The sequence below is a fragment of the Prionailurus viverrinus genome, chromosome A3, assembly GCF_022837055.1.
Source record: "Prionailurus viverrinus isolate Anna chromosome A3, UM_Priviv_1.0, whole genome shotgun sequence".
Lineage (NCBI taxonomy): Eukaryota > Metazoa > Chordata > Mammalia > Carnivora > Felidae > Prionailurus > Prionailurus viverrinus.
The window spans coordinates 121,485,775-121,500,130 of NC_062563.1; the positions used below are offsets into that span (position 1 = coordinate 121,485,775).

General features: G+C 37.3%; 1 protein-coding gene across 8 annotated transcripts in view; it reads right to left on the reverse strand.

The window, feature by feature from the left end:
- The window catches only part of NCOA1 (nuclear receptor coactivator 1), a 216,775-nt gene that overhangs the window by 33,604 nt on the left and 168,815 nt on the right, over positions 1 to 14,356 (reverse strand). For all 8 annotated transcript variants that reach the window (XM_047852331.1, XM_047852330.1, XM_047852326.1 and 5 more), the window contains 3 exons: positions 11,377 to 11,557; positions 2,585 to 2,702; positions 682 to 850 (listed from right to left, as the gene is read on the reverse strand). In XM_047852331.1, the coding sequence (XP_047708287.1) occupies positions 682 to 850; positions 2,585 to 2,702; positions 11,377 to 11,557 (468 nt within the window). The remainder of the gene's footprint in view (positions 1 to 681; positions 851 to 2,584; positions 2,703 to 11,376; positions 11,558 to 14,356) is intronic.

Sequence of the window (14,356 nt, forward strand, 5' to 3'; positions counted from 1 at the left end):
CCTGTAATAGTTTACCATGAGGAGTTAGATTCCTAAAGGAGGGATTAATTAAGCATTTTTCTATCTCAAATACAAAGTTCATCCTTTTCTCTTATTTGAAAAAAATTCATAGCTGGCCTAACAGAATGCCATAGCTATGGCTTTCAAAATTTATACTATTATTCACTGTAAAAAATCTAATTTAAATTGTGACCCGGTGTATGTAACTGAAAGGAAAATTTTATGAAACATAACTTCCCCTTTTTGTGGGCTATGCACTCTGATACCTTATATTCTACTCCTTAAAAGAATGTTGATTTTTTAATCTCACAGTGTGAAAAATGCCTGGAAGTTGGAGCATCATGGAATATATAGGTTGAGGTCTAGCACGAATGAAGGATAAATTAAGTCCTAGAATAAGAAGTAATGATATAATGTTGGATTCTATTCTAGGGGGAGCTTCTAAGATTCTGTTCCATAGTGAAACGCTAAGACTTTCTAATTCTAACTATTTGTAATTATTATGATTTTTTGTTTAAAAAACTCATTAGTTAGCTATTATATATTTTGACAATTTTCACAAGAATAAATTATAAAACCACAAAAAACACAGTGAGAACAGTATTGAAAAATCTTGCTTAAAAATACTTTTCTAGCTTCTCAGGATTGTATCAGTTATATAAGGCCGAGCTTAATAAATACCTGGACAAGTTTGTCAATCCCCAGAGCTCTATCTAGTTCAGCTAGCTCCGTTTCATCTTTGCCACTGAGGAAGGACACCAGCTGTTCAAGAAGAGCCTTCTCATCATTTCTTCCTTCTACTGTTGTTGGTGGACAGAGAAGCTCATCTAATTGTGAACTAATACACTGGCTATAGAATCAAAAGATAGAAATGTTTAAGACTGATACAGCAAATAAGTATTCAATCTCGGTAATGCAAATATATATATGTATATATGATACGAACACATATGCAAGTCTTATTCTAGAAAGTTCTTTGCTGAGATGCTTTTTCGATCAATTCTTACACAAAGAAATGTTCTACACTTATGTGAAAAAACTTATAAATGTTCTATATGTAGCCGGAATGTATTTTCACTATTTTGTCAATCACTGAACTTTGCTTCTGTACTCTTCTTGTTAGCTTATAGAATTAGCCTAAAAAATTAACTAAACATAGTTAAGAAAGGAAAAACAATTTTTGGTGAAAATCAAAAATAAAAATCAATCAAAATCTCATAAAAAATCATCCAGCCTATGGTAAGATTTATTCTATTTATACTTAACTCTCAAAGATGATCAAATCATATTGATAATATGACATGATGACCATTTACCCAAGAAATCAAACTAGAAAAAAGAAACATGCTCAGTGTTAAGCAACAACAACAAAAAAATGTTGATTACATGAAGGAAATACATAGTCTAATCCAAAAGGATGCCAATTGATGCATAAAATTTAGAAATATATAGAAAATAATATTAATAATACAAATATAATGACATAATTTTAAGGATTCTTTTGGGGGGAAGGTAAGTGGGAATGCAGTTCATAGTTAAAAGCTCTAAGCTACACTCGATACTGTCTAGTCATCCTTTGGTTGCTATGTATGAAATGTACTCTTCTCTAATGTTTTGGAATAGAGCTACTTATGTCAATTAAGCAATTAAATTGTAATCAAGATGGGACACTAAGTAGATGTAAAATGTACCTTCTCTTATTAACCATCTTGCTCCAAAAAGAAACTCTGGACAAAATAATTATACAACTAAAAGCTCAAGAGCTTTCAGAATAATTGTTATACTGAGCTCACTTCATCTACAGGTCTCAGAAACTGTATAAGAATCAATCAAAGCAAAGCAAGAGATGAAAAATAAAACAACCACTGCATACTATGTCAATCGCTTGGTAATTACAATACATACCGGCCTTGAAGTCACACAGTAAATAAATCTGTTTAACTTGGTGTCTTCCTACATCCCCTTTTTTTCTTTTTTTTTTTTTTTTAATTTTTTTTTTTTCAACGTTTATTTATTTTTGGGACAGAGAGAGACAGAGCATGAACGGGGGAGGGGCAGAGAGAGAGGGAGACACAGAATCGGAAACAGGCTCCAGGCTCCGAGCCATCAGCCCAGAGCCCGACGCGGGGCTCGAACTCACGGACTGTGAGATCGTGACCTGGCTGAAGTCGGACGCTTAACCGACTGCGCCACCCAGGCGCCCCTACATCCCCTTTTTTTCATTAAACATTCACTTCTACTGCTAGCTCACAAAATACCAACGTAGGCTGGAATCCAGTGTGGGAAAAGTAGTTCTTTGTTGAAATTGGTATCTGATAATTTTAATTTTTTAATTTTTTAAAGGTTTTTATGTTTATTTATTTTTGAGAGAGAGCGAGCGAGCAGGGAAGGAGCAGAGAGAGAGGGAGACACGGAATCCAAAGTAGGCTCCAGGCTCTGAGCTGTCAGCCCAGAGCCCAACACAGGGCTCAAATTCACAAACCGCGAGATCATGACCTGAGCCGAAGTTGGACACTTAACCGACTGAGCCACCCAGGCACCCCACGTATCTGATGTTTTTTAAAGTAGGAAATGTGTTACTCACTCTTCTGGTTTATTCTGATTTACGGTAGTCACTGTATTATTTGCCCATGGAATCTGATCACCTGTTCCTGGCTGTCCAAACTGGTTATCAATTGCTTCCAATTCCAGCTCCGGTAATCCTGGAAAAAGCAAGAAGTCAGGATCACAGTGGAAGATAAAAAGACAGTATTTTTCAGAAGTAATATATTGTGTAATAGAATGAGATTTCCCCTATAAAATATTATTTCGATGATACAAAGGTCCCTTATTCAGAAACTTAAACTATCGAGAATGTGGCCACATAATAACCAGTGAGAAAGAAAAAGTCTCTGAATCAAAGACAATCTGATGTAAAAAAGCCTGCACGTAAGTTGACGTTATCATAGGAGAATCACTCAGAATTTTGCCAAAAATTATCTCTTTTATTTCTTTTTAACTGTTTTCTTTTTTATTTCTTTAATTTTTAAGTAATAGCTACACCCAACATGGGGCTTGAACTCACAGCCCTGACTGAGATCAAGAGTTGCATGTTCCACTGACCGAGACAGCCAGGCACCCCAGAAATTATTTTTTTTAAAGATAATTATAACAATTTTGGTTAACTGCTTTTTCAGTCTACAGGGCAGTATAATACATTATAGGTAGGGACAGTGTTATCATGAAATGAGAGTGGCAAACAAAAGATGTTCTATAAAAGGCAGTAACAGAAACTATAGGGCACAGCAGTCTGGGGTTGTTTAGAAAATGGGCAAAGCTCTGTAGCTGTTAACTAAGAATACATCTGTATAATAACAGTATAACGACTGATGCTTGTAACAATGACAAATGAAAAAAGACATCAAATTATATCTTGTAATGGAAGAAAATAGTATACGCATTTTAGAAAGTTTTGGTTAGGCATCTTCTTTTCAAAACTTGATCATTTCTGTACTGTTTATTCTATGAAAAATTGTAAATAACCTGAATTCCAGAAACTCAGGGAATGTTTAATGAACCCTGGTTTGGATAGTTACAGTGTCCAACTAAATGAAAAAGAAAATGACCCCATAAACCAAGATATTATGTGCAGAATGATTCTGGTTTTACAAATTATTTAGTATATATGAGTAGAAAAAAATTCTGGAAAGGAGTTTATCTTTGGTAGATTTTAGGTTGTGAGATTAAGGATGACTTTTATTTTCTTTTAATGCTTCTAATGGTTATTTGTAATTTCTGAAATGGACATATATTAATTAATCATTGTTATGGGCTGAACTGTATTCCCCCAAAATTCATATGAGAAGGTCTAACTCCTAGTAGCTCAGAATGTGACTGTATGCGGAGACAGGGTCTTCAGAGATGGGCAGGGAAGTTAGGGTGGGCTCTAATTCAAGATGACTGGTGTTCTTATAAGAAGAGGAGATTAGGGGGCGCCTGGGTGGCGCAGTCGGTTAAGCGTCCGACTTCAGCCAGGTCACGATCTCGCGGTCCATGAGTTCGAGCCCTGCGTCAGGCTCTGGGCTGATGGCTCGGAGCCTGGAGCCTGTTTCCGATTCTGTGTCTCCCTCTCTCTCTGCCCCTCCCCCGTTCATGCTCTGTCTCTCTCTGTCCCAAAAATAAATAAACGTTGAAAAAAAAAATTAAAAAAAAAAAAAAAAAAAAAAGAAGAAGAGGAGATTAGGACACAGACAAAACACAGATAGAGGGATGACCACAAGGCCACTGCAAGGAGGCAGCCATCCACAAGCCCAGGAGAGGCCTCGGAAGAAACCAAACCTGCCAACCCCCTTCACCTTGGACTTCTAGCCTCCAGATCTGTAAGAAAATTAAATTCTGTTGTTTAAGCCACTTGGTCTGTGGTATTTTATTATAGCAGCCCGAGAAAACTAGTATAATTTTTAAAAACCCAACTAAAAATGCGTTGGAGGTTGTTTTTTTTTTAAGCGTATTTATTTATTTAGAGAAAGAGTGCAAGTCGGGGAGGGGCAGAGAGAGAGAGAGAGGGAGAGAAAGAATCCCAAGCAGGCTCTACACTGCTAGCACAGAGCCCAACGTGAGGCTTGAACCCAGGAACCATGAGATCATGACCTAAGCCGAAGTCAGACACTCATCTGACTGAGCTACCCAGGCGCCCCAAAACACATTCACTTCTAAATGCAAATAATTATAGCTTTCAATTAAATTTGTCTTGTCTGTCATGACAAATGATAGAAAAATTCAATTCCGTAGATTCCGAAAAACAAAACAAATAAAAACCACCAGACAACACCAACCACAAATGATGATGGGAAAGTAATCACTTAATTCCTATCATTATTTAAATCAGGAAGTTAGTCAAAGAAGATTATCTAAAGCTGTCCCACTGCTCTATTCCACACATTAATTCCTCAGTCCTATTCTATTTCAGAAATCTAACCTAGACAAAATTAATTATATTTAAGAGTCAAAGAAAATTTATATGGCTATCTACCATCAATACTGGATATTATAAGATAGTTTATTTGACTCAGTAATAGGACTTCATTGGTAATGAGGTAATGAGTAGTAATACCTCATTGGTGTCCTGGTGAGGAAAATATCAATAAGCTAGATAAAATTTCTCAAAATGAAGTAAGATTCATGTGCTAAGTTTGATGACTAGGAAGATAAACCCAAACAAATCAAACTTTGATTCAAGTAAAAGTTGTTTGCATAGGCTTTATGCTTAAAAGTTGGTTTTTATTCTAAAAGTTACCTCAACCTTTTAAGATTTCCTTTAGAAATTTATTTTTACAAAAAATTTGAGGATTTGCTGGAATGTTTTAAAAAATACACAAATATGGGCCCTTGGGTGGCTTAGTAGGTTGAGCATTCGACTTCGGCTCAGTTCATGATCTCATGGTTCGTGAGTTTGCGCCCCGCACCAGTCTTACTGCCGTCAGCACAGAACCTGCTTTCGATCCTCCATCCCCCCCACTCTCTGCCCCTCCCCTACTTGCTCTCTCAAAAATAAACAAATGTTAAAAAAAAGAAAAAAGAAAAACACACGTTATCTTTGTTCGTCCAGGGAATAAATCTACTATTTTTGGTCATATTTGTGTCCCTATCACAAACACGAGTATGTACATATGTAACACAAGACAGGCAAAGTAATTTGTAGAGGGAAGCATCAATGCATCTCTGGGTTGGAGAGGGACAGATGAAGTGGGGGTAGAAAACAAGCTCTTAGGGATCCCTGATCAAGCTATTTTTTTTTTAAATGTTTGTTTATTTTGAGAGAGAGAGAGAGAGAGAGAGAGAGAGAGAGAGGAGGGTAAGTGCGAGTGCATGTCAGTGGGAGAGGGGCACAGAGAGAAGAGAGAGGGAATCCCAAGCAGGCTCCATGCTGTCAGTGCAGAGCCTGATGTGGGGCTCGATCTCACAAATCATGAGATCATGACCTGAGCCAAAACCAAGAGTCAGATGCTTAACTTACTGAGCCACCCAAGTGCCCCATCCCTGATCAAGCTATTAATCTTTCTTATCATCCTTGCAAAGGGCTCAACATCGTATTTTCTCCATTTCTAGTCTGGTTAAGAGGAAAGCTTTATATATCCATTAGCCACAAAAAAGTTATGTTACTAAAAAATTTAAAAATTTCTCGGGGCACCTGGGTGGCGCAGTCAGTTAAGTGTCCAACTTCGGCTCAGGTCATGATCTTGCAGTCTGTGAGTTCGAGCTCCACATTGGGTTCCGTGCTGACAGCTCAGAGCCTGGAGCCTACTTCTATTCTGTGTCTCCCTCTCTCTCTGCCTCTCCCCCACTCACACTGTGTCTCTCAAAAATGAATAAAATGTTAAAAAAAATAAATAATAAATAAATAAAAATTTCTGCACACAGGTAGAAACCATTGTCTAACCATGGCAGCGGCTTTTGCACATTCTACTCCTTTAACAGACCATCCCTATCTAGTGATTCCGACGGTCAGCCACTTGCCTCAGCCATTGGTTAAGAGGTTTCTGGCTCAGTTTTGTGTTACATTTGGTTGTAGTGTTTTATTTTACTAAATAAAAATAAAGCACAGCAGTTGCAGTGTTTTGTTTTGCTAAATGTGATGTAGACAACAGATTAACTTATGTTAAAAAAAACCCCTCCGATAAATCATAAGATAAAAATGGAAAAATCCAATAGATAAATGGCGAGAGAATATGAACAGGTCACATCCACGTGACTGAAAAATCACTGAATCACAGATCACTGAAAAATGATCAACCTAATTCACAAAAAAAGCAATACAGATTAAAGCTATACTGTGATACTTTAAAAAACCAAACCATCAGATTGGCAAAGATGAGAAAGTGTGTAAACTCGATGTCTTAGGATGTGTAGAAAGAAGAACATTCTCAGAGTGTAAACTGGTGTAATATCTGAGAAGGGTCATTTGGCAAAATCTATCTATCCTTTGACCAAGCAATTCTATTTAGAACTTCTATTTCAGTTATGCTCTCATATGTAGTAAATTATCTCTACATAAGATTATACATTACAGCTTTATAAAATAGCAAAAGATACCAACAGGCACAATACTCTGTAAAAGGGAAATTAAAATGGATTTTTTTAATTACTGAAAAAGTGCTTTATGTAAAACTCATTATTTTTTGAGTTATATAATTATTTTAACGTGGTACAAGTTAATGATCTTTAAAAAATAATAATCTCAGAATGTGTATGTCCATCAAACATAAGATCAACCACTTCACGAGATCATTCACTTATTCCAATGAAGTTGTCAGTGTTCAAATATTTTTGGAATTCTTCTAGATCGATCTAAAACAGTATTCAGGTCCCTCAAAAAAATATATCTCCTTATAGTTAGTCTAATTTTGGTTCTGGTTAAAAGAAAGTATTATTGTTTTTTGGATCAACAAATTTGGCTCCAAATAACTCCAGAAAATTTCAGGAGTTAAATCCACCCTCAAAGGATAAGGAGCTGAAGACAATCAAAAGGACGTAGCAGAGGTTTTGAAGGTGCTGCCGAAGAGGTCATATTGTACATATTTTGACCAATAATACCCTCCTACACCGTCTCTTGCTGTGCTCTTATAGTACATTTCTAACAACATTATTTAAATCACTTGGTCACACTGCATGGGTGTGTGGTGTGCATGTCGACAGGATATTTTGAAACCAGGCAGACTGAGATTTAAATCCTGATTCTGCATATACTAAGTGGAAAACTTCAGGCAAGTTTTTGTCTGTATTTTTTCTTTCTTTTCATTCTCTGGATCTTAATTTTCTCATATGTAAAGAGACCTAAGGCAATATTCTGGTTCAGTGTGGCAGATTTATCCTTGTATTTTATTTTCCCTCCAAAATTATCTCTGAAATAACAAAAGAAATAAAAAAGAAAAAAGAAATCTCCAGCTGAAGGAAAGGCAAAAGAAGTATGGCAGCTGACTTGAACGACAGAGTTTCTGAAAGATAAAACAGAGGGGACAAACTGATGGTAAAACCTTAACAAAACTAAAAAAATCTACAGTGGGAGAAAGAGAAGATTCTCCAAGAAGGGGAGTTTTCCCAAAAGACCAGAACACCCCCAAGCTCAGTGGTCAATACAGGAACAAGCCAGGGGCGACTGGGCCACTGAACAGCTGCAGCAGGCCCTGCCCCAAGTGCAGAGGACTCTGGCATCTGCCCCTGGGATTAAAGGGGTAAGTGCATGACTCAGGGTGGGAGTTCTGCCCAGGGAATCTCCCAGAGTGGGTGCCTGGGCTGCCACGAGGATTTCCCCATCACCAAGCCCCACTCTCTCACAACAGCAACAAAGAAATAGGGCTTCTATAATCAGAACCTACATTCACTGCCAGAGCAAAAGGGTTTCTCACGTTAGCTAAAGATACACTCTAGCTACCAAGATTGTTCATTCTAGGCCTTTGTCAGTGTATATGGATGGACATCTCAGATTCCAGAAAAGCCAGTGGCAGGAAAGAGAGATAGAAAAATTAACAAAGAAAGTAACTTTGGAGAAAACAAAGATAATTACAGAAAATGGATGGGTCCTAGAGTAAGTATAATAGATGTGTCATGACACAGACTACAGAGTTTTTCATATCCATACAAAGTAATGGGCTCCTATAAAAAGATGGACTCCCCATCTTCTTTTTCCTTCTTCAATCCTTTATTCTGCCCAACTTGTTTCCTTAGTCTTATGCCTCCTAAAATCTTATTTTCCTTCTTGTCTATATTGAAACCATATAGACCGGCTGTCTGCATCTATCATCCTTGCCCTCGTTTACCTCAGTATCTTCCCTTCTATGCTTTTGGCCTTTGCCAACACTATAGCACAAGGTTTAACAGATTCTGGCCTATTTATATACTTTTATATATGGAGCTATATTCAGGGGAGGAAATCTCAAGAGAGAAGAAAGAGCTATTTGCCTCAGGACAGACTATGAAGGAAAAACACTCTATTTTCACAGTCCTATAGAGCTAGAAAACACTTTCTATTTGTATTATCTTTAATTTTTATCAAATTAATACAGGTACATAATTTTTAAAGTCAGAACCAAAAGGTCTATTATGAATAAAAGCAGTTTTAAGCTTTACCCCTCAACCATTCTCGATTTGTGTAGGTGTTTTCTTTGGCACTTACCTATTTATTTCTAAATATGCGTATGCTGCTATTCTTTGATATCTTAATTTCAGATTACCAACTTCCCATCATGGCAGAGGAAGTCTTAATTCTCCCATATCTACCTCTCCTACTACGCCCTTTGTCCCCAATTCCCTAACAGTGATTTCATATGATTTTTCGTTCATTTGTTTGAAAATATCTTCTTTTCCGTGTTTCCCCCCTCTTTCATTGTTTGTTTGTTTCTGGAATTCTTATCTACCATTACTGGCCCTCCTAGGTTGATCTTAACTTTTTCTTCCAAATTTTCTATTTGTCTTTTGGTCTTTTTTTTTTTTTTTCTTTCTTAAAGTTTTTCTCAGCTTTGTCTTCTAATGGTTATCTTGAAATTTAAAATTTTTGGATATCTCATTTCCAAAGGTTCTTTCTTGTTCGTTGCCCCCTTTTTTCTTCCCATATTATTTATGGATAAATTATCTTTTCAAAAATTTCAGCATTTTTTTTTTTTTAGTCCATGCACTCATCGTATAGCTCTACCGCATACTCTTTTTCTGTTTGTTTCTTTTACTCTCTTTCAAGTTGCAGACTTCCCTCAAAATCCTGGTGATGTCTAGCTGTGTCTGTTTAGTGTTCTAAAACACTGACTTTGAGAGCTAAGCGTGAGGCCTGTCTCCTGGGAGACTTCTGTTGGATATTAGATGGCAGGAGGATCTTTGCACTTTAGGGAGCTCTCCTTCCATAGCTATAGCCAGTCATCTCTGTTCTGGTCATTCAGTGTCTCCTGAGATAAATCCTCCAGTCTCCCATATTAGATGGAGAATGGGACCAGGATCAAACCAATCAGTATGCAGACTTTCATTTTATTGCCTTTTAGCCTTGCACCTTCTTGTTTCTCCAACTGTGTCTGCCATCCCAGAGTCTGGAGCCTCTCAGTTCCAATTAGAAGAGGCTTTTGGAGTCATTTCATCTAATTCTAATTCTCCTTTTACAGATAAGGAGAATAAAGCTCAAAAAATTTATCTGTCCAAAGTAATACTGTTAATAAATGGAGAACGGGAGACTTGAATCTGGGCTCCTGCTTACAACCAATGCTCTAGTCAGCTGAAAAACTGCTTCCAAAAATGTCAGAAATGACTCAAGACTTTTCTTTCCAGCTTCCTGGAAATCCTGGCAGACTTTTAGGAGGTGTGTCATGACAGCTAAAAGCTGCAGTAGAACTGAAATAAAATGAGTCCCACATCTGATCCCATCAGAAGAATGACAAGACTGGTCAGGAACACAGGCAAATTTTGAAAGTGAGCTGGTTAGTTTCCAGATGACACAATGGAATTACCACCACTGTTATGGTAAACTTCAAAATTTGATGGGTGAAAAAAACTTGACAGCCCTATCTTCATGCAGTATTATCCTATCAAAGTGTCTCCTTGGGCTGGAGTAGAAGTGACCTATTTCAACACAGCTGTCTCCTAAATGGTGCTCCATGGGAAAAAAATGCATTACTTGAGAAAAGGAATTCCGTAATTAGGAAAGTATGGTCAATGCTTTACAGAAATCTACACTGGTATCTTTAACACAGGACTTTTTAAAACCTTTAATATGCACTGTGGAATGGCATACGTGCCATGCCATGTACCATCCGCCCAGTGGATTTTCGCACAAAATCCCTTTTTTTTTCCAACTCCTAGGACTAGTGTTCAATGAAGACACTTTGGGAAATACAATTTGACCAATATTATATTTGTGAAAGTCCTGCTATGGAATATTTTGGGTAAGAACACAAAATTATTTGCTTCAACATTAATTACAAAAGGATAGAAGTTATCCCATAATTTAAAATACACATGATGAGTCAAGTTTATATGTTTAAAAGTAACTGTATATCATTTACAGTGGCATTACTAAGAAGATAGTTCACTCTCTGGGGGCCTGGTGGCTCAGTCAGTGAAGTATATGTCACTGGATTTCAGGTCAGTCATGATCTCATGACGACACCGACAGTGTGAAGCCTGCTTGGGATTCTCTCTCTCTCCCTTTCTCTCTCTCTCTCTCTCTCTCTTTCTGCTCCTCCTCTGCGTACACACACACTCTCTCTCTCAAAATAAATCAATAAACTTAAAAAAAAAAAGAAAAGAAAAGACAGTTTACTCTCAACAAACAAATGGTCTGTGCGGTAATGGTGAGAGACAAAAGCACTAACCCATATTATCATTAAACATTTAAAATGAGGTTTTCTCCTCGACACATACTATTCAGCCTGGAAGTGGGTCTGGCAGTGGTGGACTGAAGCGAAGCTGGCAGGGTCTCTGATTTGATCGTTACATTGGTGACCGCACCATCCATCCTCTCCGGCTCACACAGACCTGGCAACTGGGCTGCCTTCTCCAGTGTGGGTAGTAACTGATCAAACTGGTCAAGGTCAGCTGTAAACTAAGAACGGAAACCAAAGTTAGAGAAAATATATTCTATACTTTACCTGAATCAATGTAGAAAAAAAGGTGCTCCTGGGGCGCCTGAGTGGCTCAGTTGGTTGAGTGTCCGACTTCGGCTCAGGTCATGATCTCGCGGCCAGTGAGTTCGAGCCCCGTGTCGGGCTCTGTGCTGACAGCTCAGAGCCTGGAGCCTGTTTCAGATTCTGTGTCTCCCTCTCTTCTGACCCTCCCCCGTTCATACTCTCTCTCTCTCTGTCTCAAAAATAAATAAACGTTAAAAAATTTTTCTTTTTTAAAAAAGAAAAAAAGGTGCTCCCTTATACTCTGTGAGTTAAGTGTGACTATGAGGGAAAGAAAGAAGAAATAATCAGGAAGATTGGGGCCTCACTGAAACTATGTGAGCTACTAGAAAAAATGTGGATGCTTATGATATTAATATAGTGTAAGGTATAAGATAATATACACATAATATGTGTCTACTATATTTGGGTACAAAATTTACTCACAGGAAAAAGATTGGACTGCAAAGAAGTATCTAAAGTACTGTGTTACACTGATCATGGATGATTTTTGCTGTCATATTTTTTTATAATCTTGTAAAATGACTTACTATATGATGGAATGAAAAATAAATTCACACTGATGTTAACTTTATAATTTGAAATAGTTTGGGAAATATCTTAATAAATAGCACATCAGCTTCAAAGATCCTAAGAAGGTCACTTCCACTTGAGGATTTGATAAAATAAGAAACATATATTCTAGGAGCTCCTGGGTGGCTCAGTCGGTTAAGCGTCTGACTTTGGCTCAGGTCATGATCTCACAGTTCTTGAGTTCGAGCCCTACAATGGGCTCTGTGCTGACAGCTTAGAGCCTGGAGCCTGCTTCGGATTCTGTTGTCTCCCTCTCTCTCTGCCCCTCCCCCACTCACACTCTGTGTGTCTCTCTGTCAAAAATAAACAAACATTAAAAAAATTAATTAATTAAAAAAAACCCCAGAAACATATCTTCTAGACTAGACAGGTATCCCTACATCTGTATGAGGTTATACATAGGAGGAAACTGACCTTTATTTCCCAATATTATTCTATTAGGATTACTTTGAGATAATTCATCAACATAAAACAGGGTTTCACTATTTAATACAACTAAAATTTCTATTTTCAGACTGCATAAATAGAATTATATACACACATTTTTTAAATGTCTGACATCTTCCACTTAACATTACATTTCTGATTCAGAGATCTTGCCACATGTAGCAGCAGGTAATTTGTTTTCACTGCTGAAAACGAACCCATTGTACGAACATACCACACTATATATCCATCTTACTTTGATGGATTTATGGGTATTTTCAGTCTGGGGCTAATACAAATAAAACTACTATGAACATTTTTGCACATGTATTTTGTTACACGTGTGCAAAAAGTACTAATTATAAAGGAAAAGACTGGCAAATTGGACTACATTAAAATGAAGAACTTCAATTCATCAAAAGTACCATTAAAAGAAAGAAAAGGCAAGTCAAAGCATGGAGAAGTTTGCAAATATATAACCAACAAAGGACTCATCCAAAAAAATGCAAAGAACTCTTATAAGTCAATTAGAAAAAGACAACATATTGGGAAAATGGGCAAGCCACTTGAATAGGCAATTTACAAAAGAAGATATCCAAATGATCAATAAATGTTTATTAAGGAAATGCCAATTAAAACTATGAAGTACCACTACCACAGACCCCAGAATGTCTAAAATTTAAAAGACTGGCAATACCAACTATCAGCAAGGACATGGAACAACTAGAAGGAATTCTTTGTACACACTAGGAAAACTGGCATTATCTACTAAAGATGAACATAAACGTATCTTATAATCTTGCAATTCCACTCTTAGTATAAACTCAGCAGAAATGCACGTACACGTAAACTAAAACAGATGTACCAGGATTGTACAGTTAACTTTAAGGAGTGAGAGTTTTAATATAGTTATTATTTAAAGCTGTTTTTCAGCTTAAAAAACAAAGTATTAATTTACTTGTACCAAGAAACATGAGGGATGGCCTCATCCTCAAAGAGCACAATGAAGAATTAACCACAATAGTGTTATTGCAAATGGCACAGAGACAATACGGAGCACTATGAATGCAGAGGAAAGAAATGTCTAACGAGGACTAGAGGGGGAGGCTTTATAGAGATGATGTGTGAACTGGTCTGTGAAGGATGAGGAGAAGTTCAGCAGACATAGAAAGGAGAGCAAGGCAGAAGATGCTTAGAAGAGACATGGCTTATCCCAGGAATGGCAAGGACTTCCATGTGCCTAGAATGCAGTATGTCTGAGGGAAGAGAGAGATCTCTGTGAGACAAAGGTAGAATATAAAGCCGGCTCAAGAAATGAAAGACCTATGCACACTAAGTGTGAATCTTGTTTCACAACGGAGAGTCTCATTAATAAGCTGCTTTGTAACTGTATTTCCAGCTATCTCATACTTGTCTATATTCCATCTAAATAAGTTGTTAGCTCCTAGGGCGAAGAGACCATATTTTCAGTTTTTCTTAAATTCCTCCCGAGTCCATGCAACTATTCAATAAATGAAGCTGGCTGTTAATTTCACTCCACCCCCACTTTAGCCTGAACATAGAGGTTTCTAATTCATAACAATTTATGCAAAGATCTATTTGTGTTCACTTCTGTGTCAGGGCCTGTTATGTACCCTACTTCCCAGAATACTCGAAGTCCCTCTTCTGATAAGGGCTGAACGCTGAGAAGAAAAACAGCCTCAGAAAACGCTTCAAAG